This window comes from Chiroxiphia lanceolata, chromosome Z, assembly GCF_009829145.1.
Source record: "Chiroxiphia lanceolata isolate bChiLan1 chromosome Z, bChiLan1.pri, whole genome shotgun sequence".
NCBI classification, from domain to species: Eukaryota; Metazoa; Chordata; class Aves; order Passeriformes; family Pipridae; genus Chiroxiphia; species Chiroxiphia lanceolata.
The window spans coordinates 10900153-10927619 of NC_045671.1; the positions used below are offsets into that span (position 1 = coordinate 10900153).

The 27467-nt window shown below is 41.4% G+C and overlaps 1 protein-coding gene across 5 annotated transcripts; it reads right to left on the bottom strand.

Moving 5' to 3' along the window:
- Positions 1 to 137: 137 nt before the first annotated feature.
- SLC45A2 (solute carrier family 45 member 2) lies at positions 138 to 26272 on the bottom strand. Of its 5 annotated transcripts, none has more exons than XM_032675694.1 (7): positions 25785 to 26272; positions 24519 to 24695; positions 20904 to 21223; positions 16935 to 17078; positions 15533 to 15656; positions 14101 to 14306; positions 138 to 245 (listed from the first exon to the last, which is right to left on the bottom strand). In XM_032675694.1, the coding sequence occupies exons 1-7, from the start codon at positions 26221 to 26223 to the stop codon at positions 225 to 227; spliced, it is 1431 nt and encodes a 476-aa protein (XP_032531585.1). In that variant the 5' UTR covers positions 26224 to 26272; the 3' UTR covers positions 138 to 224. The 5 variants fall into 5 exon arrangements, with proteins under 5 accessions (XP_032531585.1, XP_032531583.1, XP_032531582.1 ...); XM_032675692.1 differs by lacking the exon at positions 138 to 245 and adding an exon at positions 9195 to 10222 and having other exon boundaries at positions 20904 to 21118; XM_032675691.1 differs by lacking the exon at positions 138 to 245 and adding an exon at positions 9195 to 10222.
- Between the last annotated feature and the right edge of the window lie 1195 nt (positions 26273 to 27467).

Below are 27467 nucleotides of genomic sequence, written 5' to 3' on the forward strand. Positions count from 1 at the left end.
ATGTTTCAAAAACGCACCTGTTTCCATGTTCATGTCTTCATTTGTAACAGTCACCCTTTCATGAACTGAAATAAATACGGCTGAAGGATACAAAACAATACTTAGGGAGTCCTTGAAGAGGTTTTCATGACTGTCTCCTCCCGTATACAGACTGCTGGTGGGGCGCTGGTAGAGAGATGCATGTCGTTATAGAACAATAGGGACCCGAAGGTGCAGGCTGACATCTAGTGACAAACTGAAAGAAACTTTAAAGACGGGATATTCTCATTAAGCAAAAACTTTGATTGCTGAAGGACTTTTTAAATGCCTCAGCCCCTTAAATAACTAACCAAGCTCTTAATGTAATAACAACCTCCATTGCACTTCCAGGTTTCCCTCCTCAGTAGAAATGTCCTTTTGCTTTCTCAGTGAGTTATTCTGGTGCTCACTTTAGCAGTAAAAAAAAAAAAATAAATCCAGTTTCCTTCATTCTTATTCACAACTGTCTACTCTAAAACTTGATTATTCAATTGAGTAGCTCTGATCTAATTCGTATCCCTGAGCTTAAGCAGACACAGCTATGGGTGCGGTGCAGCTCAAGGACTTGAGAGCTTGGATCTCCTTTTTTTGGTGAGGGTTATTTCTCTGCTGCTTCAAAAGAAATTTCTTATTTTTCCATTCAAAGAAGGTTATTGAAAATACCTTTTTATCATGATTAAGCAGTTAAAAGAATATCAGTTAGAACTTAGTCCTGTGCTAAAATGTGGCTGCTAACACACATAAGCAGGCTTGTCAGCCTATGTTCGTGCATAGCCTCAGAGTCCTACCCAAAATCTTATCTGTAAAATATAGACTTACAGGATGGCTGAGCAAACTGGGCCAAAAAATCAGCTGGAGACAGAAGCAGTTTCTTGAGTTTACAGATTTTTGAAAACCTTGGTCTACCTGCTTGGGAAGGACTGCTTACTATTCATTGTGGGAAATAATAAAGTAAAGGTAGATTACTCAGATACCAGCTCTCTCCCTTACTCATCCATTCCTTGGGACAATGAAATACTGTTTCTCCACCTGTGTTTTTTCTTGCAGAGAGCAGCTGAATTAGTATGGCCAACTGCACAACGATCAAATTAAGTATTCAACACTTTCTTCTAGAGTCATTGTTCAATGAACATTTCCACTTTCATTCAGCAGTCACATCTAACTGCACGCTGGATAAAACCAGAATCTTGTAGAAAAACAACTTGTTTCTGTACTTGTGTAAAAGTCTGATCATCTTAGAAAAGACATCTGAAAATCAAATACCTTCAATTTTATTTTCAGGCCAAATAGTAAAACTGAGATAATAAATTTGTTATCAATTCATTGCCACCAACAATTATCCTAGAGTTGAGATGATGGAGAAATCGCATCTGACTAAGCTGGTAAACCTCAGATTAGCAACTGGCTTGGTGTTTGAGGGGACAGCAGCTGATTTATATTGACATAAATAAGACTTTTGATGATCTCTCTCACAACATCCTCATAGACAAACTGATCAAGTCTGGACCAGTGAGTGGAAAGTGAGTTGGATTGAAATTGACTGAACCGATAGGTGTAAAGTGTTGTGATTAATAGCACAAAGTCCAGCTGGAGGGCAGTGACTGCCACTGTGCCCTGGAGATCAATATTGAGGCTGGTCCTGGTCAACATCTTCATTAAAGATGTGGATGATGAGACAGGGTGCATCCTTGGCATGTTTGCACTGGGAGGACTGGCTGGTGCACCACGGTTGTGCCTCTATTCAGAGGGTCCTCAGTGTGCTGGAGAAACGGGCTGACAGGAACCCCAGGGAGTTCAACAAAGGGAAGTGCAAAGTCCTGCACCAGGGGAAGGGATGAATAACTTCCTGCACCAGTACAGGCTGGAGTCTGATTGAAAAGCAGCTTAGCAGAGAAGAATCTGAGGTTCCTGGTGGACAAGGGGAACATTTGCCCTTGCAGCAAAGGCCAAGAGCATTCTGGGCTCCATCAGGCAGAGCACTGCCAGCAGATCAAGGGAGGGGATCCTTCCCCTCTGCTCAGGCTGGTGAGGCCATATTTGAGATGCTGTGTCCAGTTCTGGGCAAGTTACTCTGTTCTGATTTACTTACCAGAGAAGTTTCAGTATGGTGGAGGGCTTGGAGCATTTGCCGTGTGAGGGAAGGCTGATGGAGCTGGAATTATTCAATCTGAACCTGAGAAGGCTTGGGAATTTTATCAATGTGTATATATCAATACCTAATGTGGGTGGGGATTAAAGAAGCTGGAATCAGACTCTTCTAAGTGTTGTCCAGGGAATGGACAAGAGGCAATAGGCACAAATCCCATAAATATCATTTAAATGTAAGTAAAAAACCTCAGCTTTCTAGTGGTGAGTGTGGTCAAGCACTGGAACAGGTTGCCTGGAGAGTTTGTGGAGCCTCCAACTTTGGAGTTGCTCAGAATCTGACTCGGCACTGACTGGCCTGCTTTAGCAACTCTGCACTGAGCAGGGGGCTTGGACTGGGTCATCCCCAGAGGCAACCCCAACTATTCTGTGCTTTTGTGTAATTCTGTGATGGCAAATAAATTGCTCTTTATGCCTGTTCCAAAAGAGTAGAATTAGCACGTGTCTGTCTTGCTTGATGTTTATTCTGAAAAACCCCTAAAAATTTTATGCCCCCCAAGTCACCTACTACTGTGTATTTCAAACCATCTATTAAATGATTTCAAATATGGTTTTATTGCTCTTTATTTCTGCCAAAACTGTGGAGAGGCCTCAGAGGAAATACAGGCCTCTTGCCCATCACAAGTGATTTCCTGCTGAATTCCATTTCCTTATTCATGGGCAAATCCAGTGATGCAGATAGAGGTAGAGAATAACCATGAGCTCCTGAATTGAAGGTAGTAGAGATCCAACAGCACTGTATTAAATAACTGCTCAACCCGTACAGTCAATCATAAATGGTGAAAAGAAGAATATAGTTTAAATTCCACATTTGGGGTTACATTTTCAGAGATGTAGACTGAAACCTTGACTTTTGAGCACACGACATAAATTCATTTCAAGCAAAATATTCCAAAATGCAAAGTTCCTGTTCAGGAAAGAACACTACCCTTTAATAAAATGCCATCTTTCTCTCAGAGAGAATCATAGTTCTAACAGCTTTATTTTATGTTTTATTGCCATGCTTTGCAATATTATGTCAATATTTGGGATATATTTCTTAAAGGTCTACTTGTTGGTTGTTTTGTTGGAATTTCAGCACTCATTAAAGAAACAAGTACTTCAGCCCTCAAAATCTCTGTGAAGTGAGTAAATTGGAAATTGTATTGCAAGATAGCATTAATTTTATTTAAAAAAAATACATCTGAGTGTTGAAAAATCCCAAATCATTTCAGATACATCTGCACTTCTATGGTGATCTGCCAGCCATGCAATTCCAGGCTAGTGCTCCCAGACTTTAACAAAAGGCATCTCTGCCAGAAACTTTTCCTTACCCTCTTGTCACGCCTTAGAGTCCACAATTCTGAAGTTTTCATGTCTCCTCCTCACCACCTAAGAAGCAGAGGGTCCCTGAAAACAGAGGTGTCAAAGACCCTGACGCTGCCTTTCTGTGTGCTGTGACCAATGCCCCTGCCTCCTGATGCATCTCACCTGCTGGGAACCAGTGCAACAAAAATGTGCCAAAAATGTGGGGGACGGCTGCACTACAGGACTGACCCTTGGCATTAGCACTGAAGGCTTCAAAGGCCAGATTCTGCCAGGAGTCTGATGCTAAGCATGTCCTTGGTGCGGAGGGGCTCCTACCACCACGTGTCCACAGGGCAGTGCCTTCACTGCACTAGGCAGCTGGGTTATAGCTGGTAGCAAGCGGCTTTCCTTTGTTATCTGCGCACAAAAAAGACTAGAACTGAACTGCAGCAGTGCACCACTATGGGGAAACTCCAGAGTAAGGTGGAAAAAGTAGGGACAGGACCTCTCGCTCTGGAGAGGTGCTATAATGTCATTGAACACGAGGGGGCACCCAAGGACCCCTTGGTGGAGGGAGCACGGCGGCAGCTCCTCCTTGGAGCAGGCGCAGCCTTTGGGAATTATCCTTGCAAAAAAAGCAGGATAATTCCATTTTCAGAAATCATCACAGATATCTCTCCCCGAAAACATCGGACAGGATCGGCTTATCTCAGTCTACTCTGCAACCCAGAGTGGAAAGCACTGAATTTTGTCCTCCTATGACTGCAAGCCCTTACCTGGAGCAACATATGGCAGCAGTCTCTGGTTTGAAGTCTCTGCATGATGTGAAGTCACTATCTTTAATACATAGGTAAAATATTAATACATGGGAGGTAAAATTTTCATTTCCAATAAGAAAATTTAGGAAATACAACTGCTTAACACATCTTGCATGTCTAAAAGAGCAATGTGTGAAACTGAATAGAGGGCAACAGAATTCACACAAAGAACAGGTCAGGTTGGAAGGCACCACAGTGGGTCATCTGATCCAACCTCCCTGCTCAAGCACGGTCATCTCAGAGCACAATGCACAGGATTGTGTCCAGACAGTTCTTCAATATCTCCATTGAGGGAGACTCCACAGCCCCTCTGGGTAACTTGTTTCAGTGCTCTGTCACTGGCACAGTAAAGAAGTTCTTCCTCATATTCAAGTGGAACTTCCTGTGCATCAGGTTCTGCCCATAGTCTCTTGTCCTATTGCTCAGCACCACTGAGCAGAGCCTGGCTCTGTCCTCTTGACACCCTCTCTTTATGTAGTTATAGACACTGATGAGGTCCCCTCTCAGTTGTCTCTTCTCGAGGCTGAACAGGCCCAGCTCCCTCAGCCTTTCCTCATGAGAGAGATGCTCCAGTCCTTTGATTGACTTTGTAGCCCTCCACTGGACCTGCTCCAGGAACTCTGTGTCTCTCTTGTACTGAGGAGCCCAGAACTGGACACAGCACTCCAGATGTGGCATCACCAGGCTGAGTAGAGAGGAAGGATCACCTCCCTCAGCCTGCTGGCAGTGGTCTTGCTAACGCACCCCACAATTCCATTGGCGCTCTTGGCCACAATGGCACGCCGCTGGCTCCGGGTCCACCATGGCCCCCAGGTCCTTCTCTGCAGAGCTGCTTTCCAGCAGGTCAGGCCCCAGCTTGCACTGGTGTGGGAGTTATTCCTCCCCAGGTGCAGGACCCTGCACTTGCCTTTGTTCAACTTCGATGGCTCTTCTCTGCCCATCTCTCCAGCTTGTTGAGGTCCTTCTAAAGGGCTGCACAGCCCTCTGGGATATTGGCCCCTCCTCCAGTTTTGTGTCATCACTGAACTTGCTGAGGAGGCATCTGCCCCTTCATCCAAGTAATTGATGAATAAGTTAAAAAAATACTGGGTCCTGTATAGAACCCCGGGGGACACCACTAGTGACAGTTCTCCAAATAGACCCTGTGCCCTTACAAATCCTCTGGGACCTCACACTCAGCCAGTTCAATCCACCTCATTGTCCACTCATCCTGTCCACACTTCTTGAGTTTGCCTATGAGAATGTTGCGAGAAACAGTGTCAAAGCCTTACTCAGGTCAAGGTTAACGATATCCACTGTTCTCCCTTCATCGGTCCAGGTAGTTGTTTCATCGTAGAAGGCAGTCAGGTGGTCAAATATGATTTATCTTTAGTGAACCCATATTGACTGCTCTGGTCACCTTCTTGTCCTCCATGTGGGTAGAGATGGCCTCCAGGATGAGGTACTCCATCATCTGTCCAGGGATTGAGGTGAGGCTGACTGGCCAGTAGTTCCCTGGGTTCTCCTTCTTGCCCTTTTTAAAAACCAGGGTGACATTTGCTTTCTCCCAGTCCTTGGGCATCTATCCTGATCTCCATGACCTTTCAAAGATGATCATGAGTAGCCTGGCTAGAATGTCTGCCAGCTCTCTCAGCACTCATGGATGCACCCCATCTGGGCCTATAAATATTGCAAATCACTTTTCATAGCTTGGTCTTGAATAAGTGGCCTTGAACATTTGCCTCTTGAATAAATCAGAAGGAGCAGCCAGAGAATGAGAAATGAATGCTGGAAACTTAGAGGGGAAAATTTTGTTTTATAGAACACTTTTTATACCTTCATCATGCCCAAAATCCTTTAAGGACATTTTACAGCAGATGTTTCCACCGTCTTCCTTCATGAAGCAATCCCTCTACAATTCAGAAATATCAAATGTCACCATTGCCACATTCACTTACACCACTCTTCCTATCTTTTGACATGCTGCAGGGAGTAGTAGTGATTCATGGGCACCAATGTGAAAGCTGTGATTTCTCCCAAAGCAAAGACATTTATGATTCATCCTGACTTGTGTAGTTTATGTGGAAGAAAAAATTATCTGCCACAAGCCACCTGAGTTGTTTGTTTTCAAGTAAGTCAAAGAAACTCAATGGCATCACTGTGAAAGACAGAATGAACATGGGGGGGGAGGGGGAAGAACAAACAAAACCAAAACAAATCCAAAAAATTTTCACATTACTTATACTCCAAGTCCTCTAAAGAGAACCAAAAGTTCCTTGGAGGCTTTGCTTGCATGACATGACTGCTTGTTAAATGGGAATAAGAGGCAGGTGTTCATAGGAGAAAGAAAAAGGAAAATGCCATGGAGATAAGATGGTAGGCTTGGTTCCTGCTTCATTTTGTTCAGCCATGACTACTTTAGTCAAAGTGGGAGGGAGGAGTGGTTGGTTATCACAAAACATCTCATCTTTTAGCAAGTCCATCAAAAGGATACAAGGACAATTAAGAGACAGGAGCATCTTTGTTATGAGGAAAAGCTGAGGGAACCTGGCATGTTCTGCCTCACAAAGAGATGACTGAGAGGTTGTGGAGTCTTCTTCACTGGAGATATTCAAATATTCAAACAATATTCAAAAATCTGGATGCAATCCTGTGCCATGTGCTCTAGGATGGTCCTGCTTGAGCAGGGAGGTTGGGACAGATGACCCACTGTGGTCCCTTCCAACCTTACCCATTCTGTGATTCTGTGTGTTTCATCTAAATGTATCATTTGCATAAACATGATACAGAGAAAATCTTTATTGATTTGATTTTATGTATATGGAAATAAAACCAGATGGAGAAGACTGGACACAGGGTACTTGCAACTTTATACTCACATCATTGCAACAAAAGTTGATATTAAGTACAATAAATGATTGTATTTATAGCTAAAGTCCAGAACTAATGTAAAAGCACAGAAAAGGTAGAACTTCTACAATTAGTAGCACACGGCACAATTCTTCAATACCTTTAATATTTTAACATTTTAGCATTTCTATTACTGAAATAAATAGTTATTTTATCCCTTTCATTTATTAGTAACGTATTATATTAGTAACATATATAAGTAACATTTCTATTGCTAAAAGAAATACTTATTATATCCCCTTTTATGAATTACTAGAATTTTATATTGTTTTCATTAACACTTGAAATTCAACTTCAGAATGAGCACCATCATAATTCTTTTTGGTTTGAGCACTGTTTCCCAAATTGTACATATTTTTTGTCTGCTTGCTATTTTTGACAAATATTCATAAGGAAATATATTATTTTGAAGTCTTAGAAGCAATATAGGACATTTTTATGAAGAGACTTCCAAAGAAAAACTGACTCTAATCTATTTTGTCTTCTGTAGCATGCAGTGGATTTTAACAGGAAAGATCATAAAAAAGATGACTATGAATTCCTGAAACAGTTTTCTCTAAATACATTTATAAATAAAAGCATTGATATACATTATGGGCACCTCTCTCTTCTCTCTGCATGTTCACAGCCTTTCTTACATTGCTAGAGATCTACAGTCACTTTGTGGGCCTGAATCAATGCCAGCATTCTCTTTGTGCAACAGAGCAGAGATAACACTGACCATTTAAATGTTAATGTTCTGATGGCATCAAAACTCAAAGAAAATATTGACAAAGTCATAGGTAAACATTGCAAAATTTCTTTCCCAGCCTCACAGTAGAATCAGAGCTTTATGACCTCAGCTCCTGGAGCACAGTTTTACATGGTGCTGCCCTATAAAACCAGATCACCTATATTTTTATGGCTCCATAGAAGCCTCATTTTTCTCATAAATATTTTTCCTCCCAGGAGATACTGGGTTAATGGAAGTTAGTGATCTAATGATGGCATAAAGCAAATGGAGAAGACAACGATCCTTCATTTTCTGGCTTTATCCTGTTTGTCCTCGTTGAGACGCTTGTGCTCCAGCCATCTCAGCATCCACAAAGCACAGTTCAGGGACTCAGTCTTCCTCAGTCTTTTCTCTTCCATGGTTGTGACATGAAGAGCCACAAAACAAAAGAAACTGTAAAACGTAGTTTCTTCATAAGGCAGGATGAAAATTCTGTAGTGAGATTTGCCATGCACTGACCCTCTTTTTGGGCCTACAGTGGGGACACTGTAGGGAACACTTGCAGTGATCAACAAGAAAATGTAGCTGAGGCTTCCATAGGCTTGTTATAATTAATAAGAATTTAATTAGGGGAAGACTGGTTTTCCTGAGAATAAATGACTCACTCTACTCTTGAAAACATAGAAAAATGATGAAGTTGATGCATCGCTGACCTGATCCTCAAATCTAACCATTTATTTGTGGTGTTGTAAGTTCATATCTTGCAGAGCTTCTAAGACTTGATCAGCTCAACACTGCATTTGACTGAACAGTGTTGATTATACATGCGCAACATTAAAAAAAAAAAAGAAAAAAACCACACCAAAACCAATGATAAACACCATATTTGGCAGTAGTCTCTCAGTGTTCATTAACAATATTGCATTAGCAGATCTCTTCATGTGGCTTAACACATAACATAGTGAGTGGATATGACAGTTTTCAGGATAGAGGAAGCACAGCATAAATACAGTATATAACTTTCACAAATACAGGATTTCCAAAACTCTGGCAATATTATAAAAATAAGAATGAAGCTTCATAAGCAATTAAATACAAACAACTGGGCTTACGTGTTTACTGTACAGTAATTCCTGATAGTGCTTTGCAGAACTGAATTTATTTACAATATTCTGTAAAGAGCAAATGCCATTTCACTCAAAGCTAGATGCATGAAGAAAATAGAGAAAATAGAGATGCTACTTTAAGGTAAATACTTCTTATATCCAATGTCAAGATTTAAGTGGCTTTCAACCATTCATCAAATTCTTACTTTGGCCAAGTTTAATTTTTCAATTACAGTATCAAAATTGAGAGGTCAGTTTTTAAGAAAGGAAGAAATGGCAGCTGTTCCCCATAAACAGATTTTTTAGGTGCCTACATATGGATTTGCAGAACAGACTTAGGCAGACTTTCCTGATAAGCCTGGCTAGTACTTCCATGTCATTTATACAGAAGCATCAGGATCCAGTACTTAATAATTACTTTACAATTATGTTTATAAAAAATTGGCTTCAATCTTTTTGATATTCCGAACATTTTTCACACTCAAACCTGCTTTTAACCATGGCTGTTAATTAACTGATCCCCTTTAGTAGTACTACTAATCATAACACAGCTGCACCCTGCTTGCCCTTCGACACCTGCTTGATCCTCTTGCAGGTTTTGACTACAGGAGGGAACAGCCCCAAACTTAAAATACCTGAAAAACAAGATAAATAATAACTTTCTTCCCAGCTCTGTCCTTTTACATTACTTCAATTTATCACATACTTCATCTATTAACTTCCACAAATTGGTAATGAGGAGTTTCATAATGACTCCTCATGTAGGACATCAAAATACCACGGGCAGACATGCTGTCACATGTCACAGCATGTGAATACACTGGGTGTGTGTACGCATCTGAGGCATTAGGCAACCAGTTTTATCAAGTCTCCGTTTCATAAAGCTCTGGAATTGCAACCGATCCAAGGAGGTAAGAGAGGAGGATGTGCCAGCAGTATTAGCGCAGCAACAGCACCAGTGCTCCGGACCCAGAAAGAAAACACTCCCCTGGGGAGATTTCTTCCAGTCACTTCTCACAGTCCTACTCCACATAACGAACACAGAAAGCAACAAAGCAGCAGCCGACCAGAGCCACCGTGGATGCTGAAATCACAGTGACGGCGCTGCCAGCAACACTAACCAAGAGCCCCAGGCCCACACCAAGGATGATCTGAGCAAGCTGGACCATGCAAGTGAGAGCAGCACAGTCAATGCCCTTCCCTCGTCCGTGCTCTCCTGCTTGTTCCCCATTCTGCAGCTTCAGGCTCTGCAAATAAGCACAAAACAAACCCTAGTGAGACGGGACGGTTTTGACAACATGCAACTCTTGGCCAGTGCATTGGTACAACCCCGAGGTACAGCAGGGCAGGTCGATAGCTCCCTGCTTCCCTTATTGTATCACAGAGGTTATGGAACACAAACAGAGATTTTACAAGTAACAATGAGTTGCCCAAGGTTCCACTGAATAGTCCGGTTTTTCTCATCTGCAGTTTTTCCCTCTGTCCCTTCTCTCAAGGAAGCACTTGAAACTTGACCAAAAAAATTAGACATTTCTTTCAAATTCAGGTCAATGTGAGCTCTGTCAAACTTACATTTAACAGTACAGGACTGTCATGGATAATTTAGGTCTAACTCATGGCTGAAGGAGAACCTCAAAGGGATATCATACTATCAAAGAATCATCATAGAATCACAGGATGGTTTGGGTTGGAAGGCACCTTAAAGAACATCTAGCTCCAACCTTGCTGCCATGGGCAGGGACATTGCTCAGAGCCCCATCCAACCTGGCTTTCAACACCTCCAGAGAAGGGGCATCCACAGCTTCTCTTGGAAACTTATTCCAGTGCTAACAGTAAATTATTTTTTCCTAATACCTAATTTAAACCTACTTTCAGTTTGAAGCCATTGCTCCTCATCCTGTCACTACGTCCCTTGTAAAAGGTCCCTCTCCATCTTTCTTGCAGGCCCCCTTCAGGTACTGGAAGGGCACAATTAGGTAACATTAAAGCCTTCTCTTCTCCAGGCTGAACAATCCCAAATCTCTCAGGCTGTCCCCATAGAAGAGATACTCCTCTCTCCTAATCAATTTGGTGGCTTCCTCTGAACTCAGTCCAACAGGTTGATGTCCATCCTGTTGTGCACCCATCCACCCAGAGCTGGATGCAGTGCTCCAGGAGGGTCTCACCAGAGAGAAGCTGAGGGGCAGAATCCCCTCCCTCACCTGCTGCCCACCCTGCTTTGGATGCAGCCCAGGACAGGATTGGTTTCTGGGCTGTGAGTGCACATGGCCGGGTCATGTCCAGCCTCTCACCCACCAGCACACCCAAGTCCTTCTCAGCGGGGCTGCTCTTGATCTGTTCATCCCCCAGCCTGTGTTGGTACCGGAGACTGCCCCAACCCAGGTGCAGCACCTTGCACTTGGTCTTGTTAAACCATGTATGATTCCCATATGCCCACATCTCAAGCTTGTCCAGGCCCCTCTGGATCGCATCCTGTCCTTCAGTTGTGCCAACAACAGCACTCAGCTTGGTGTCATCTACAAATTTGCTGAGGAGGCACTTGATCCCTTTGTCTATGTAATTAATGAAGATATTAAATAACACTGGTCCCAGAAAGGACCCCTGATGGACACCTCTTCTCACTGACGTCCATTGGGACTCTGAGCCATTGACCACTACCCTCTGGATGTGACTGTCCAACTACTTTCTTATCCATCTAACAGTCCACTCATCAAATCCACCAGGATGTTGTCAAAGACTTTATAGAATTGCAGAAAAATCCCCACACACATACAGGAGCAATGTGCTCTGAAGTTATGATTTAAAGTGCGTAAAGGAATTCAGTACCAAAATCTAAATGTAATGCTTTTCTTGCTGGGAAAAAAAGCAACCTGAAAACAAATGTCCAGGCTAGGATTCTTGTACACTACTGAGGATCATTGTTACCTACTAATTACCTGTGTATCTGCTATGATGCACATAGCAGAGCAAAAGCCTTCATTTATTATATACAGGTATCTTGTATATTAGCACCCTGTGAGGCTGGTGGATCACTGGAACAGGTTGACCAGAGGGGTTGTGGAGTCTCCATCCTTGGAATTATTCAAACCAAACCTGGGGCAGCCTGCTCCAGGTGGCCCTCCTTGAGCAGGTTGGACTACATGATCTCTGGTGGTCCCTTCTAACTTCCAGCTGTTCTGCAATTCCCTCCAGGAAGGAATTATTCTAGGTTTTTTTGAAATTATATGGTATTTTCATGTTTATTTTTCTTCTTGCATAAGCTGTTGCACAGAGGAGGTTGTATTGTAACAAGAAGAGGTTTCCACACTGTAGGCTAGCTGCACTGCTGTCTTCTGGTAGACAAATGCTCATGGTCATTAAGATGCTTTTTGGTTTTTGCAAAACCTATTATCTTGCCTTTGAGCTGTTCCCACTCAAGGCTCACAAGTACTGGAAACAAACAGTATCTTCCTAATCCAGTAGAAAAAATTGAATTTGGATCCTAGGGAACAGCAGCACAGAACAGGAGTTGAAATGGCAACATTGTTAAACCCAGCATATGATTTTGGAAGAATGCATAGTGAGGGAAAATATCTGCTCTTTGTTCTGGAATGATACAATCCCAATTTCAGACACTTTTTTTTTATAAATTATATCTGTTTTGCTAGACTGTTCCCAAGGTTCCTATGTGCCAGTGGTTCTGACCACAAACACATGAATGTGTAAATATATGCAATTTTGTGCTTGATGTTTCCTCTTTATTTTTTCCTAACCATCTTGTACATTATAGAAGATTTGAGCTAAACCTCAATCCATTAGTATCAAATCTAACATAGAATTATATATCATTTAACATCTATCATAGCAAGTACCATACACCAAACAAGAAACAATTTGTTGCCTTACAAGCGACATCCGAATATATTGGCCGATTAAATATAAGTTCATGCACACATCAGTATGTTTTATTTCACTTCTGTCTTGGAACTGCTCTGAATCAGAGCTAGACTAAAATTTTCCTATATTCCCTCTCTCTGAGGTAGCTGGCCTGAGGTTAGAATTGCGATCTCGCCCTAAACTGGGTTCATTCCCCGTCCATTCTTATATCTTTATAAACTCTACATCATGATCATTCTCTGTTGTAAGGAACAAAGAAATAAACTAAAAAATTAGGAATTAGATATGTGAAATATTTAACCCCATTGAGACATCATCCTCCTAGGATTCAATAGAATAGAATAATTAAAGAGTTTTATTGTGTTCATCATTCAGAGGGTGTGCCAAACAGTAGGACAAGTTCCCCAGAACTTGATCTAGCCCTTTCCTGGTCTCAGCTGTGTTTCTGTGTGGTTTTTCAATGGTTCAGATTTTCCTTTATTAATTTTTTCCGATGTCCCAAGATATACTGAGAACTTTTCCCAAGTCCTCCCAACTCTCCTTGATCCTTCTTGTTCCTAGCTGTCTACTAACTTGAAGACTTGAGAGAACTTTACCATGAAAGAATTCCACACATTACAATACATGAAGATCCTGCTGTGGTCAATAACAACGTACAAGATATGCAAGCTCTTCCAGATTTTCCTTGGAAACAGTATTTTATGCTGTGGAGGACAAAACCCCAACCACAGACATTTAGAAAGATAATGAGAACGTGGTATACGATTAAATACTAAACTATGTAAAGATGTTTCTCCCTGAATTTCATATGTTTATTAGCTAAGAGCTTCCACAACACTCTGCAATTAACTAAAACTTCTGACAGTCTTTATAGGATTTCTATTAACCTCAGACACTCGTAAGTCAAGTCCTCTGCTAATGCAGCTGCAAGGAACAATATAAGGAAAGTAGCACATGAAGGCAATGCAAGTGGAACCCTGTCATCTGCTTACTGCCTGAACACATACTGTGATTTGCTTTGTTTCGTTCATCAGAGACAAATAATTATATGTCTCATTGCAGGACTGTTTGGAGAGTTTGAAGCTGGGACATTAACTCTCTGTCAGAATTCATAATATATGTCATCATTAATAGTTTTGAAATGAAAATTAAAAGCTGTTTATCATTATTTCTACCCAGTTTACCCCCAAAATAGACTGAACAGACACAGACAGACATAAAGTTACACTTCTTTAGACATTGCACTCACCTCTTCTTCCCTGTGGTACTCTGCAATGAGGTGGAATGGCACTGTGTACAGTGTGCTGGACATGACTCCAAAGAGTGAACACAGAGCCAGAGTGGAATAGACATTGGGAAACAAGCCAATTAATCCAGTACCCAGTCCAAAAAGGAGGTATCCAATGAAATAAAGTCCTTTTAATCCTATGTATGGCAGAAGAACTTTCTGCACGTCTGTGAAAAGGAAGTGAAAATGCTGATAAAACTAAAAAACAGGCCACATTCCATCAGAGAGTCTATTAAGGGGTTTTATTTTGTAAAATGAAGTGAAGGAGATAATCTTACTGATTTTGGAAGTTGCCTCAAATTACTGTAGGTATAATTTTGACAAAGTATACTTGCTCTCTCTGGGGATATTCTGTCATAGCCAGCTCCAGAGAAGAAGTAGTTAACAACCATTCTGGAAGAACTGCCCTCATTGACCTTAGAAACATTAAGGAAACTTCCCTGTCTGACCATCCAGGAGCCACTCTGGCAGTCACACTCTGCACCACTTGAGCTGGGACTGAGGTTCCTTCAAAGCAGGGGGCTCCAGTGAATGGACAGGTCCCCAACTGATTCCTTACACAGCCCACACTCGCACAGTCAGTCCAGGTTTCCTTTCAGGCTCCATCCCAGGTTTCCCACGGCAGAGTCTCAGATGTCTGGATCCTTAAAATAATTTAATCATGGTGCAACAACAGGATAACAGCTGGTGCCTTCAAGGAGGGACCCTGAACAAAGGAAACCCTGGGCTCTTGTACACTCACAGTCCAAGCTCACAAAAGTCTGGGTTCATTGTCTCCTGCTGTGTCTCTGGGTGTCCAGTCCCCTGTCTGGGCCACAGGCCTCTTTTGTTGTGTTCCAAAGGTGAAAAGATTTCCCTTAAGACTCATTTAGATGCTCAGTTCAGCCCCTAAAATGTTACTTACTTGAGTTTTCGGATCACAAATAGTTTTTTTTAATCCCTGGTAAGCATTACAGTGAAATCTATCTGGGGAGCTGTGCTACCATGTTTATGTGTAGTTTTGGAGAGCAAGACTCAAGCTTCTGGCAAGAATTTCTGCATAGGGAATGCAAATGGGGAGAGGGCACCTTCAAGAGCCTACAGCTACAGCATTGCTGGGTGAAAGATCATCTCAGAATTTAGTCTGGCATTTAACTCCAGGATGATTTTCAGTGTTCATGGTCAGTTCACATGCAGAACAATGTCTTACTCTCAAAGTGACCCTTCATCATGTGGTCAGGAACTGTTCATGTAAAGATACGAGTTTCTAACAATGCTGAGAATGTAACATTTCTTAAAGTTTTAATGTGGAAAAAAAACCAGTTCACTTGGCATCATTTTATGTTTTTTAAACAGTGGCAAACAGCAAACAGCTTCAAAAACATAGTGTTGGAGTTAATTTGTGGGCACTTACAAGAATAGACTGACGAAGAAATTGCATTGATGCACAGTCCCCAGCATCCCATCTCTACTCCTGCTTTGTAGGTAAGGTAAAGTGTGGAGTTGTGAGGTGCATAAGGATTACCCTGGTATACAACCTGAAAGAGACCACAAGGATCACAGAAGGTAAGGATGACTGCAGGTAGAGAATGCTTCCCTCTTACAGGAAAAAGTACACAACACAGGGCCTCATCCCTGGTAGGGCTGGAGAATTTGTTAAGCAGTGTCCTAACCACCCCTCTATAATTCTGCAGGTTTCACACTCACTTCTCCCCGATTATCATATCCCAGGCTCCTCCTCATTTATTACCCTCTGCCTTTTCCTGAACCGTGCATTCTACATTGATTAATTTGCTTTTTTTCCTTTGGGTGTCTCACTCCCCACTCTCCTTCTCTCTCCATGTCTGCCTTCTTGTCTTAGCCTTTCTTTCCCTAATTTTATCTACAAATAATTTTTTTGTTTTCTCTTTCAGGCTTACCTCAACACACTAATTTTTCCACACAGTAACTGTCTTACTCAGTTCCATATCTAGACAAGGAAAACTTTTTTCTTTCAGTCGTTCATATATACTACAGGGAAAAAACCCCCTTCCTCTTGCCTTGCCTATGAAGACAAAAATGGCAAGGAAATGGGAATACTGCATGGAAACCACGGAAAAAAAGGAAGTGGCAGTGAGCCGATTTGTGCTGGGGGTATATTAGTACTCTGGAAGAAAGGAGGCAGACAGGTTCATACAGGCAAGAATCGCTGTCAAGGGCATATAGTCCTTCTGCCTGGGAATGGCATGGAAAAGGGAGCACTGGGTGTTATGAAGGGAAATAGTTGCTAGCAGGCCAAAGGGCCTCAGGGCCTCAGGGAAAGATTTACAGAGATATGGAGGGACAGACGAACTCAAGAAGACAAGAGCTTTCTGCTATCAAGTATCTCAGGGTGTGCAAAGAGCTGCACAGCCTGAGGCCAGGGAGGCTGCAGTGCAGGGGAATGGCTTTGTGTGGACAGTGCCCACGCACTAGGATAAGGCCAGCTGCATCTAAGCATTGCTCCAGTTAGGAAGCCTGCCCATCTCAGAGAAGCTCTGAAGCCAATGCTGAAAATGCGTGTTTGGACAAGCTCTGAGAGCTTCATTTGGAACAGTTAAATAGACACAAACAGCCTTACAAATGATGAAAGGTTTTTCCTGACAATTCAACAGACTGGCTCAGAACAAGGGCCTGACCTCAATTTGCTGTTTTACAAAACCCTTGTTGAGCCATCCAGATGCAAATGGATCTGACACCAATCTCATTTCTGCAGGATCATAACATCATTTAATTTCTTTTTGATGGAGGAGGAGATGCTATTAGGAAGGAGAAGTGAGAGGATTTTACACTTTTACCTGTCCCATGAAATCCGTGAAGAAGAGCATGTTGGACAGGAAAGCCATCCATCCAAAGAGGTGGCTCACACACAGACAGCGATAGTGGGATGGCATGCTTAAAAGTGTCTTCAAGAGTGATTTAAGGGTCATCTGCCTTTGATCCTAAAAGCAAATATTTAAGAATAATTACTGTATTATTGCCCTGAAGGCTAATAAACAGCTGACAGCAAGTGAAGAAGGCCTTAGTATCTTTTCAGTGCTAGGCTTCCAAAGTTTTTTATTTTTTGCTAGGAAAGAGTTGCTTGTATACTAAATGTCCTTCAATACATAAAATTCACAGAAACTCTAGGAGAGCTGGGGTATACCAACAAGGAAGTAACATTTCTTGCTGTTATAATCAGTAGGATTATTATTTATGTGTAGTACCACAGAAAAATTTTCTGCCAAAACGGATTCAGGGAGTTTGAAAAAAAACCCAAAACACAACAACAACAACAACAAAAACAACAAACCAAAACCCCAAACCAACCAAACACAATGGCAAAACCAACGAGAAACAAAAATTATTTCTTTATGGAGACAATCAGCTTTACAATGAAAATTTAAAGCTGCCACAGAAAAAAAAGACACTTAAAATACATTTTGGTATCGGTTGTGGATTTCTAAACATTTCTGAGACCTCATTCCCATTACATTTTATGTGCTAAATTCCCTAGAAATATTCTTTTTCTGGGGAAACTTCTACCTCTTGAGGCATATCACGAGACTTCCACTATGTACTGTCCCCCCTTGTATGAAGCAGGGTAAGCTATGATTCACCACAAGAGATGCAGCACCACTCCAAATCCTGGCACCCACAGAATGTGAGTTCCAGCATCTGAACACCTCATACCATTGGAGAAATAATTCAAAATCAAAACATTATTGGTGCTAGTTAACAAATGTCACTGATGTGGAAAACCCACATTTCTCACCACCTCCCTTTATCTCCCTCCTCTTTGTCTCAGCCCTGTGCCCCAAAACTTTCTCTCAGTTTTTTTTCCAGTCACATTCACCAGATCACTTATATAATTTTAATATTTCTTTAGCACTGTAGGTGTGCTTGATGAGGTATTTTGATGTGTAATTCTTCCTACATTAAAGCTCCTGAATGGTTCTTTTCTTTTAAATTTAAAAAATACTATTTTATCTGTGCACGATGGAACACTTTCAATTTTCTCTTGCATTTTTTGTAGACAACAGTGTGGGGAGAGATGGTAAGCAAAGCTGTATGGTCACAAAATGTGGAAGAACTGTAAAAGTTATGTTAATTACTGGAAATTACTGGAGTAAATTTTGTCTTCACTTTGCTCTAAGATGTCATTTTTTCCTTTCTTCTTTCAATGTCATAGTTACTTTTTACAATTCTTCTTTCATTTGAATTGGGTTATGCTGCAAGCTACTCTATGAATAATCACCACATTTAAAGTTGGAAAATACTTTGCTTCAGTGGGAGGTTTTTAATCCTCATAGGAATGCCAAAATTCAAGTTGCTGACTTTCACCTTGAACTACATATTGTCCAAATCCCTTGGAATTTCTCTTGGCATCACTGTCTCTTTTAAACAGGGTAAGCTTTATATTCTTCTACAGTTCTAAAAAAACAAACTAAAAATTCCACATTGACTCATTACTGTTATTTCAAGGATACTTACTATCTTTTGATTTGGCTTATTGAGTTTGTTAACTCTTTCTCACAGTTCTTTAAAACTGCCTTTCCAATCAAAGTGTTAAAGCAAGGTCATGGAACTACAAAGGAGACTGCTGTGATTACAAACAATAATTTGACAGCTAGATAGAAATGCTTTCTTTCTATTTAGATGTTTTAGAGACTGGAAATGGAAACTAAAGTCTTTAATGTGCACATTCAATACACACCAACACACAAATCACATGATAATTTAAATAATGTGCTGAAGTTTGGCTCTGTTTAAATGATTTATCCTGCAAAAATACACAATACCAAATAATTTTCTCTGTAAATTCACTACAACTCAAGCCACAAGATGATTTATAAGGATACAGAAGAATCAATATGACTTGAGTATTATGCCATTGGACCCTGAGTAATTTGGCACCACGCAGAAGAACGCAAGGCTAATAGCTTTGGATGTCTGTTCATACTGCAACAGGTCAAATCTTATTAATAATCATGTTAGCTATTAGCATGTGAGAGCACAGTCCTTAATTTAGAAGATAGAGGGCCGTGATGCCTGCAATAATGAAAAAAAGAGTCAGAAAAACAGGAAGCCAAACCATTTCTTTAAGGAAGCAATTACAGTAATGAATGAATCAGCAAACACGTGCTGCAAGAGACAGAAATTAAGGCAGTGAGTGTCTAGAATTTATACACACTCAGGCACATCAAAGAAACATAAGACAGATCAAAGCTCTGTGAGACTCTAACAGGCTGCCCAGCCTAATCAGAGAGGAGGGCAATGGCACAAGCTTGCTCACAGACACCAGAGCTTCCCCTTGGGTCTCAGGTGTTATTGATTCTGTGGAATTAGTTCTTGCCAAGGCAGACGCTACACCAATCCACAGTCTGCTCCCCATACTTCCACTGCATTGCTCTCTCTTCTTCATTTGCTTTCCTTTCTTCGGAGCCCACATGGTCCAAGCAATCAATGACACTCAGCATCTCCAGCAATTTGGAGGATGCTCAGAGAGAACAGTGCTGGTGCAGGATGCTGGCTGCTCAAGCTGGCCTACAGTGAGAAAGCTCAGACAGCATCACAGTGTGCTGGTCATATTATCCAGACAACTGTTACCTTGCTGTCTGCCTCTCTCTGTGTTTGCCTGGCATTCTCATCAGGCAACATTCACCTTACATACCTTTGTCTTGTATTTGGTGTAATAATATTTTTCTTCAGGTTAGAAATACCAAGTGCTATTATAAAAAGAATTACAAAAGGATAATAAATTCTTTTTATTTATAGCTCAAACATGAGTATAGGTTTCTAATTTATAACCATCTGCACATGCTCAGTACTTTTAACCTGACTTAACAAATTTCTTTCAGGGATGGATATACATAATGCCAAGAGATCAAAGGTGAAATTAAAACAAAAAGCAACTCTTTCATCCATTCAAGCAACTGTTTTTGTTATCCATGGCTTACTAAGGGTACCATGAGAGAGCCATAAGAATTCCTAGCACTAAAATCCATCGACAAAATATTAAAAACTGTTCCCAAGACCATTCTAGAAATGTGCTCCCCAAGTATTTTTCTGTTAGATTCACCTTCTCCTAGCTCCTTAGATTGAATCAGCCTCTCATAAAAATGCAGTAGAAACAAAATAACAGCAAAGATTTGAAAGTACTCACAATTCTCTCCCACCTTAAAGTTCTGCCAAAGACACAGCTACAACATCACTTCAAAGTAAAACTAAAACTCTGGTAGCAAGGTAGCATTGCTGTAGAAGTAGAAACTTTAAACACACTCGTACTCTCAATAAATCCTCAATGAAATGTTGTCCAGCAGCAAACCCAAATGTTTACTAGACCAGGGAACACACACTTTATATGTACTAAATATGAAAGTGTTTGGACTTCAGTGGGAATTACAGACCTATATCAAAGATCAGTGATCTATAGTCCTTGTTCAAAATTTGATATTAATTATATCAAGACTAAAGGACAGAGTAGATCCTCTTATCAAAATTCACGTGGGGAGCATATCAAGAGACTGACACAGAGCAAAAAACTGAACCTGGTTCTCCCTTGTCCCTTCCAATTGACCAAAGCATCAGAACTAGCCTGTCTCATTCCTCTTGCTGGCAATTCTTTCTAAATAAAAAAAAAAAGCAGGCTTTCTCACTCTGTATCCTGGTGAATGATTCTTTTTCTGTGCATGTGAAAGGGCTCCATTACAAATAGTCAGCATTAGCTAATTAAAGGGTCTCTAAGGATGCAATGATACGTGCCACAAAATCACCTCTGCACTTACCTGTGACACAACTGTGCATTTCCCTGGTTTAGCTGCAGCCTTTATTTCAGTGCATGTTGATTTTAAGTAACCATTCTTGATTTCCTCCTCTGTGGAGTTATATTTATGGGGTTCAGTCACTTCCAACAAGAACTTTGCCTCTTCATTTTTGTATCTGAGTGGGACTTCAGGAATACTACACAGATGCACGGTAAGGCAGATTACGAAAACCAAGGCTGCGAAGAGGAAAATCACTTGGAATTCCGATGCCAAGGAATATCCTAGTACAGTCTGACCCCAATCCATAGCACCTGTCAGGTAACCCAGGGCTCCTCCCAAACCTATAATGGTGGGGAAAAAAATAAAAATCTACTGGCATTGATAAAATAAACAGAGTACCCAATACCCCCAACATGTGATCCTCTCTAGAAATGACAGAATAATCACTCTTCAGATATTAATCACACAAAGTAGGAACAGCAAGCTAATCACATACATGAGCAGTTACTAAAATATCACTTGAAAAATCTCCTCAGATCTGGTAGACTGAGCTCTCCCGAAAATGCCTGAACATACAGCAACATAGGCCCCCATCTCTTTTCTTGCCTCTTTGAAGCTCTATTTTCTTTGAAACGGTAGAGTAATACAAGTAAAGCAAAACATAATTATACTGAAATTTATGGTTTGTGGTTTTTTAAATTTCACAGAACAAACAAATATTTTTTAAATTATATCAAGACTATCTATAGTTTTGACTTTGTAAAATGCATTTTGTATTGCTTCATCTAAACAGAAATACCACCTCCATGTGAAATTTTTTAAAAAGTAAAATAAACTCAAAAGCATTGGTTTGGAGTTGTACAAATCCAAGTCCCTCACCACTTGGAATAGAAAACAAAAAGGATCAAATGTTTAATTCCATTTACTAATTTTCTCAGAAGAGGTAGACCAAAAGGTAAAACGAGAGTGCTACCTTGTGCCTTGAAGTTAATAAACCCAGTGTTCAGTTAAATTTTTTTTTAAAATTTCTTCTTTTTGCTATGACTGCACACAGAGATGCGCAAGAAAGCGCACGCTGTTACATTCAGTACAGTGCTCTGGCAGGGGCAGCAGCTTCGTAGAGTCCTGACACCTTGTTAACCAGCTGGCTCTTCAGGATGTGTGGCAGTCCCACAGGCTTTTGAAGGACTTGCAAGCATTTCTACTCTTCTGCCTAGGAGACCTGATGACAGTGTACAGCAAAACAACTCTAACACAAAGTAACAGCACCTACAAAACATGGGATTTTGATTTCATTCTGGGCTTTCTGTACTTTTTTCCCCCCCTCTTGAGTCTGATTATGGCCCTTCTTCATTGTGTCCTATAGCATTTCTCAGGGGACTGTATCCTTGCTTGTTTAATGAAAAACAATTAAGTTGTTAATAGCTTTTTTGAAGAAAATTTCACTACATGTTTGCAGTGTATGTTTGCAGAGAGAATGTTTGACATTTGAAGTTGTCTTTGCATACTATTTGAAAAAAAAAGAATCATGATATTGGAATGCAGTCTGAATGTTGCATGTTGGATATGTGAATTCTTCCTTCCACTTGTCTCAGTGGCCATAAGTTTCATAACTACAAAGCTATCAAGTTTCACGTTCAAACCTTAAACTGAAGACAAACTGGAGAGTAAAATCTTAAAAGATATTTAGTATAAAGGGAAGGAACCAAAGTGGAGAAACAAAGTAATATCTCAGACAGAAACTAGAAAAGAAATGGGAAGATTGCTGTCTATGTCTAATTGGGATAAACAAAGGAATGATAAACATAGACTGTACAGAATGGATGTCAAGATTAGATTTTAGGGAAAACTGTCTAATACTGAGGCCGGTGAAGTGTTGGAACAGATTGCTTAGGAAGGGCTGTAGAACCCCTCTCAAGGGAGAGCTCAAGAACAGACTAGGGAATTCCCATTTAGGAAGGGTTAAGATACAAATGAACTTGCTACAGAGGGCACAGGTGTTGGTTGTATCTAGCCATGCAATCTGCCCTAGTTTTATCTGATATTATTTATCCCCCATCCCTTTTCACAGCTTAGTACACAAATGAATCAGATCCAAATTTGGAGCCTCCAAAGGAAAAATTGCAACCAGATTTCTGCTGAAGGCAAGAATATACATAGAGACTCATTTCTCTCTCTGTTCAAACAAGTGATTCTTTAAAATTTTATCTGTCAGTTTGTAATGGATAATACTGATTTCACTTCCATGTGGCTTTAAGGTTCCCTTAAAATTTGTGTTCCTGGACACAGGTATTACATATGTCCAAAATCAGCCCATTGTCAATAGCTACTATACCTCCCTCCTTGAGCAGAGTAACTGCTACTGAATCTACACGGCTCTGCTTTTGGTGTGGCTCTGCAGACACAAACATCTGCTTTAACACAGATTGCATGACTTCTGAGGTAGTCTGCTTTTTGTCTAGTCCTTTCACAGTCACTCAGCTCCTCCCAATGCACTTTGCATGTACACGGCCTTACGTGTCTTCCCTGTGCATTGTCTCAACACAGGGCTCGTACTGCAGATGATTTCATAGAATCACAGAATGTTAAGGGATTGGAATGGACCTTAAAGTTCACCCAGTCCCAAGCCCCCTGCCATGGGCCACCTCCCGCTAGACCAGGTTGCTCAAGGCCTTATCCAACCTGGCCTAGAACACTGCCAGGGTTGGGGCATCCACAGCTTCCCTGGGCAACCTGTTCCAGTGTCTCACTACCCTCACAGTAAAAAATTTCTTCCTAATATCTAACCTAAATTTCCCCTCTTTCAATTTGTACCAATTATTCCCTGTCCCATCTTGATAAAGAGTCCCTCTCCAGCTTCCCTTTAGGCCCCTTCAGATACTGGAAGTTTGCTGGGAGGTCTCCACACAACCTTCTCTTCTCCAGGCTGAACAGCCCCAAGTTTCTCAGCCTATCTTCGTACGGGAGGTGCCCCAGTCCTGTTTTTAACTTTGTGGACCTCCTCTGGACTTGCTTCAACAGTTCCATGTCCTTCTGTAAATCAGCAGCATTCCAAACATGTACAAAGACAAATGAAACTGTTAACTTTAGTTGCAAGAGCCTGGACTGAACCACTTGGATCTATTTTGTGGAGGTTGTGAAGTTCTGAATTTAACGCAGAACTTCCATTTTTATATAGCACATACTGGAGCACTGCTGAAGAAGAGGAATCAATTAGTCTGGTTTGTGCAGCTCTTGCTTTCTGTCACATGCCTAGTTAAAAAATGTTCTTTCTATGTGCAATAGCAAGGAAACAAGTTACATTCATTAATTTTTGCTTCACCAAAAACTTGAAAAAAAAATCAAACCAATATGAATAAACAGTACTTCATTTTTTAAATAACTGCTCTCAATTAAATCACGGCTATGTTGCTGTAATTGTTTATGCTTGCAGCCTTCTGCAGCAGAATTCTTGCAGCAGTAATCACAAGTTGCTGTTCCCTGGAGTAGTGAAAACCCAGCAACAAAAGACTCGTGACTGAAGTGCAGGATCAGATGATCAGTTCATTCAAGAGTATAAACACAGTGAGGATAAAATCCATGCAATCACCTTCCCCTCCTTCGAAAGGAAGGGAGGAAAAGAAGGGATCTGAGTACCTGTAAAGAGGGCGTGGTAATGCAGACCCTTCTCTTTATCCTGATGACAGCAGACATCAAATAAATACGCTTTGATGGGGCCATCAATAAAATCAGCTGCAAAATCAAAAAGCACTACTCCCAGCATGGTAACGACTATTGCCCACGTCCGCCGCTTTTCATTCTCATCGATGAAAGCTACAAAAAGAGAAACACCCTCATTCTGACAGCAACAGTGCCACGTTCTGCAAAACCACATTTTACCTTTCCTGATACCTCCAAATCTAAACAATGACTGGTTATGCAAGAGAGAACAGTGACACCAGAATCAGATCAGAGAAGCAGGAGAACTGAGTCTGTGTAGCCCTGAGATGTGCTAGGTTGACTTACTGCCTTGAGTCAGCACATGCTCAGGGTGCTCCAAGCTCCACAACCAAGAGAATCACTATCCTTAATCTACTCCTTTACACCTCCATGGTGTGCTCTGGTAGACGAACATATGCACTTTGTTGTACTTTTTGTTTTTTTCTATTTGTCCCACCCTTCCATTGTTTTAGATAACCAAGAGTTGACTGCAACATCTCTTTCTGGGCAAACGAAATCAAGTATATTCAACATCAATGGTATCCAGAAAGAGAGAATAAATCAATCTCTAAAAACACACACCTCCCCCCTCTGCCAAGTCATATATCAGCAACACGTTTTCATCAAGACTTTAAGAAGTTACATCCCAAGCTGAAATATAACCGTATCTGGGCATGTCATTCCTATTTAATTTTGCATATTCCAGGTGCAACAGGGTTTTCAAGGAGTTAAAGACTTCTGTTGTTCACCAGCATGACAAAGTCTCCAGTGCTGCAATAACTCAAGATATGTATTTTTGAATGCTAATCCACCTAAAATAGGGATGAACAGATAGATTTTCAGTTTGGATGTGTATTACATCACAAAAACAATATTATCATTTAAGCTAATAAGGTAGATCTTAGTTAGTAAAAGTTTCTATGGGGCTAAGCAAATCTTTACTTGTACAAGCTTATCAGGCAACGGAAGGTCGTAATCACACATACAAATTACAGAACACTATGGATATGGTACATAACATGCAGCATTAGGATTGAACATATATGAAGATTTCAGTGCTCCCCAGCTCCTTCCATGCAGCTGAGTCACATGATACTCAATTTTAACAATCCATTCTAAGAAGGAAAAGAGGAACCCCTCTCTTTCTTGTGATTCAAAAGGCTAAGGATGAGTTTTGTCTGTCAGTCCATGCCCCTCACTCACCTGAGATCATCACGTCCCCATTGAGGTACAAAGCCATGCCTAACAGCAGTATGATGCCTAGACCCAGAATGTAAGGTCGCCTCCTGCCCCAGCTACAGGTGCAGTGATCACTGGCTGAACCTACCACGGGCTGCAGCACGAAGCCCAGGATAGGGCTGATGAGCCACACCAGGCTGTAGAGGTTCTTGGGCAGCCCTACACTGAGCAGCACCGGCGTGACAAAGGCGGCCTCCACGGCATAGCAGAACTCCCGGCCAAACATCGCCATGCTGTGCATGACCAGCCTTCCCACCGCTCGCTTCCCGGGCACCACTGCTCCAGTCCTCAGCACTGACTGCCCCAGAGCCTCCTCCTTCTCTCCGGTGCAGTCCATAGCAGCCTTGGCCACTTCAGAAGCGGCTGGAGGAACCCTGTGGAAGCTCTCTTTCATTAAGGTCATTGCTCCAGCTGCGCGCGGCGCTGTGGCAGGTCGGTGCTGCCTGCTCCGGCTGACATGGGGCCCAGATCATATGCCGGGTGGGATCGGTCTGTGCTGGGGGAGGGACTCACATACTTTCATGGCTCTGCGATCACAAGTTATGCCAGGAAGGGGGCGGGGAAGTGTGTGTTAACATTAGCAGATCTGAGCTCTTGGGCGTCTGCACAGCTCCCAACTATCCACAACTAAGGAATTACTGTTTACGCATGAAGCACACATATAACGGGAACATACATCACATGGTCAAGGCGCAGCATTAGCCTGACACAAAGCTATTCCTCTTGCTGCTCTAAGACAGCAGTGATAGCAGGAATCTAGAGCCCTCATCTTTCAATTCAGCAAATATGAACATCAAAGTACCGATTTGCTGCTGATTGAACAGGGAGAAAAAAAAATCTGTATGTGTCCAGAAAAGGATTTCAATGCACTTCATGAAGATGAGTAAGTGAACCTTCACATTGCCCTCGAATGCTAATGGCAGATAAAAAGCTTGACAGAAGTCCATCAAACAGCAACTGGTAAGTATATTTTTGCATCTGCTGTCTACCACCCTGAGAAGAACTGATTATTTTCTTGGTCTCTGAAAACAAAGATGTGCTGGTTTTGGCTGGGATATCAGGATCACTTAGTTGGGTTCCCTCACGTGCCAATAGAAGGCCCCACAAGAAATCTGTAGTGACACACCAAACTGGACCTTTCAGATTAGCCACCCAAGAGAGGCAACTGATCCAACCTGTGCTGAAGTAACATGAATTTTCAAATTGATGTCAGCAATTTTGGGGTCAAAACTTATGTGCCGTGGAGATTACATTTGACAACCTTGACTTTTCTCCAACGTGATCAGATGCACCTGGGACTAAGAAAACTGTCAAATCCTACCATAAAGGTGTATAATATTCAGTAATTCACATTAGAGTGATTATCAGCTGGAAACATAAGTTGGTTTTGCTCGTTGTTCAGAAAATTTGTCGGAACCTACTAGACAATTCTTGCTTTCAGAAAAGTGTTCATGTAATAGGATGTAAAGGGGTTTTTTTATGGTAATAATGCTGACATTTTTGCCATGACAGATACAATATACCTCAGTTTTGGAAGCCTTTGTAAGCAACAAACTAATCTTCAGGAAAACGCAGACGAAATTATGAAAAAGCCCCAACCCTTCATGTCATAATTTCTCACACGCCGGAGTAGAGAATACTGTATTA

Bases quoted from the DNA above. Each gene is read 5' to 3' on its own strand.
- SLC45A2 (XM_032675691.1), bottom strand. From the start codon at position 26,223: ATGACCTTAATGAAAGAGAGCTTCCACAGGGTTCCTCCAGCCGCTTCT. The intron at 21,224-24,518 runs GTACTCAGATCC...CCACCATTATAG, and splicing joins TTACCACGCCCTCTTTACAG to GTTTGGGAGGAGCCCTGGGT. The intron at 15,657-16,934 runs GTAAAAGTGTAA...GGTCTCTTTCAG, and splicing joins TCACGGATTTCATGGGACAG to GTTGTATACCAGGGTAATCC.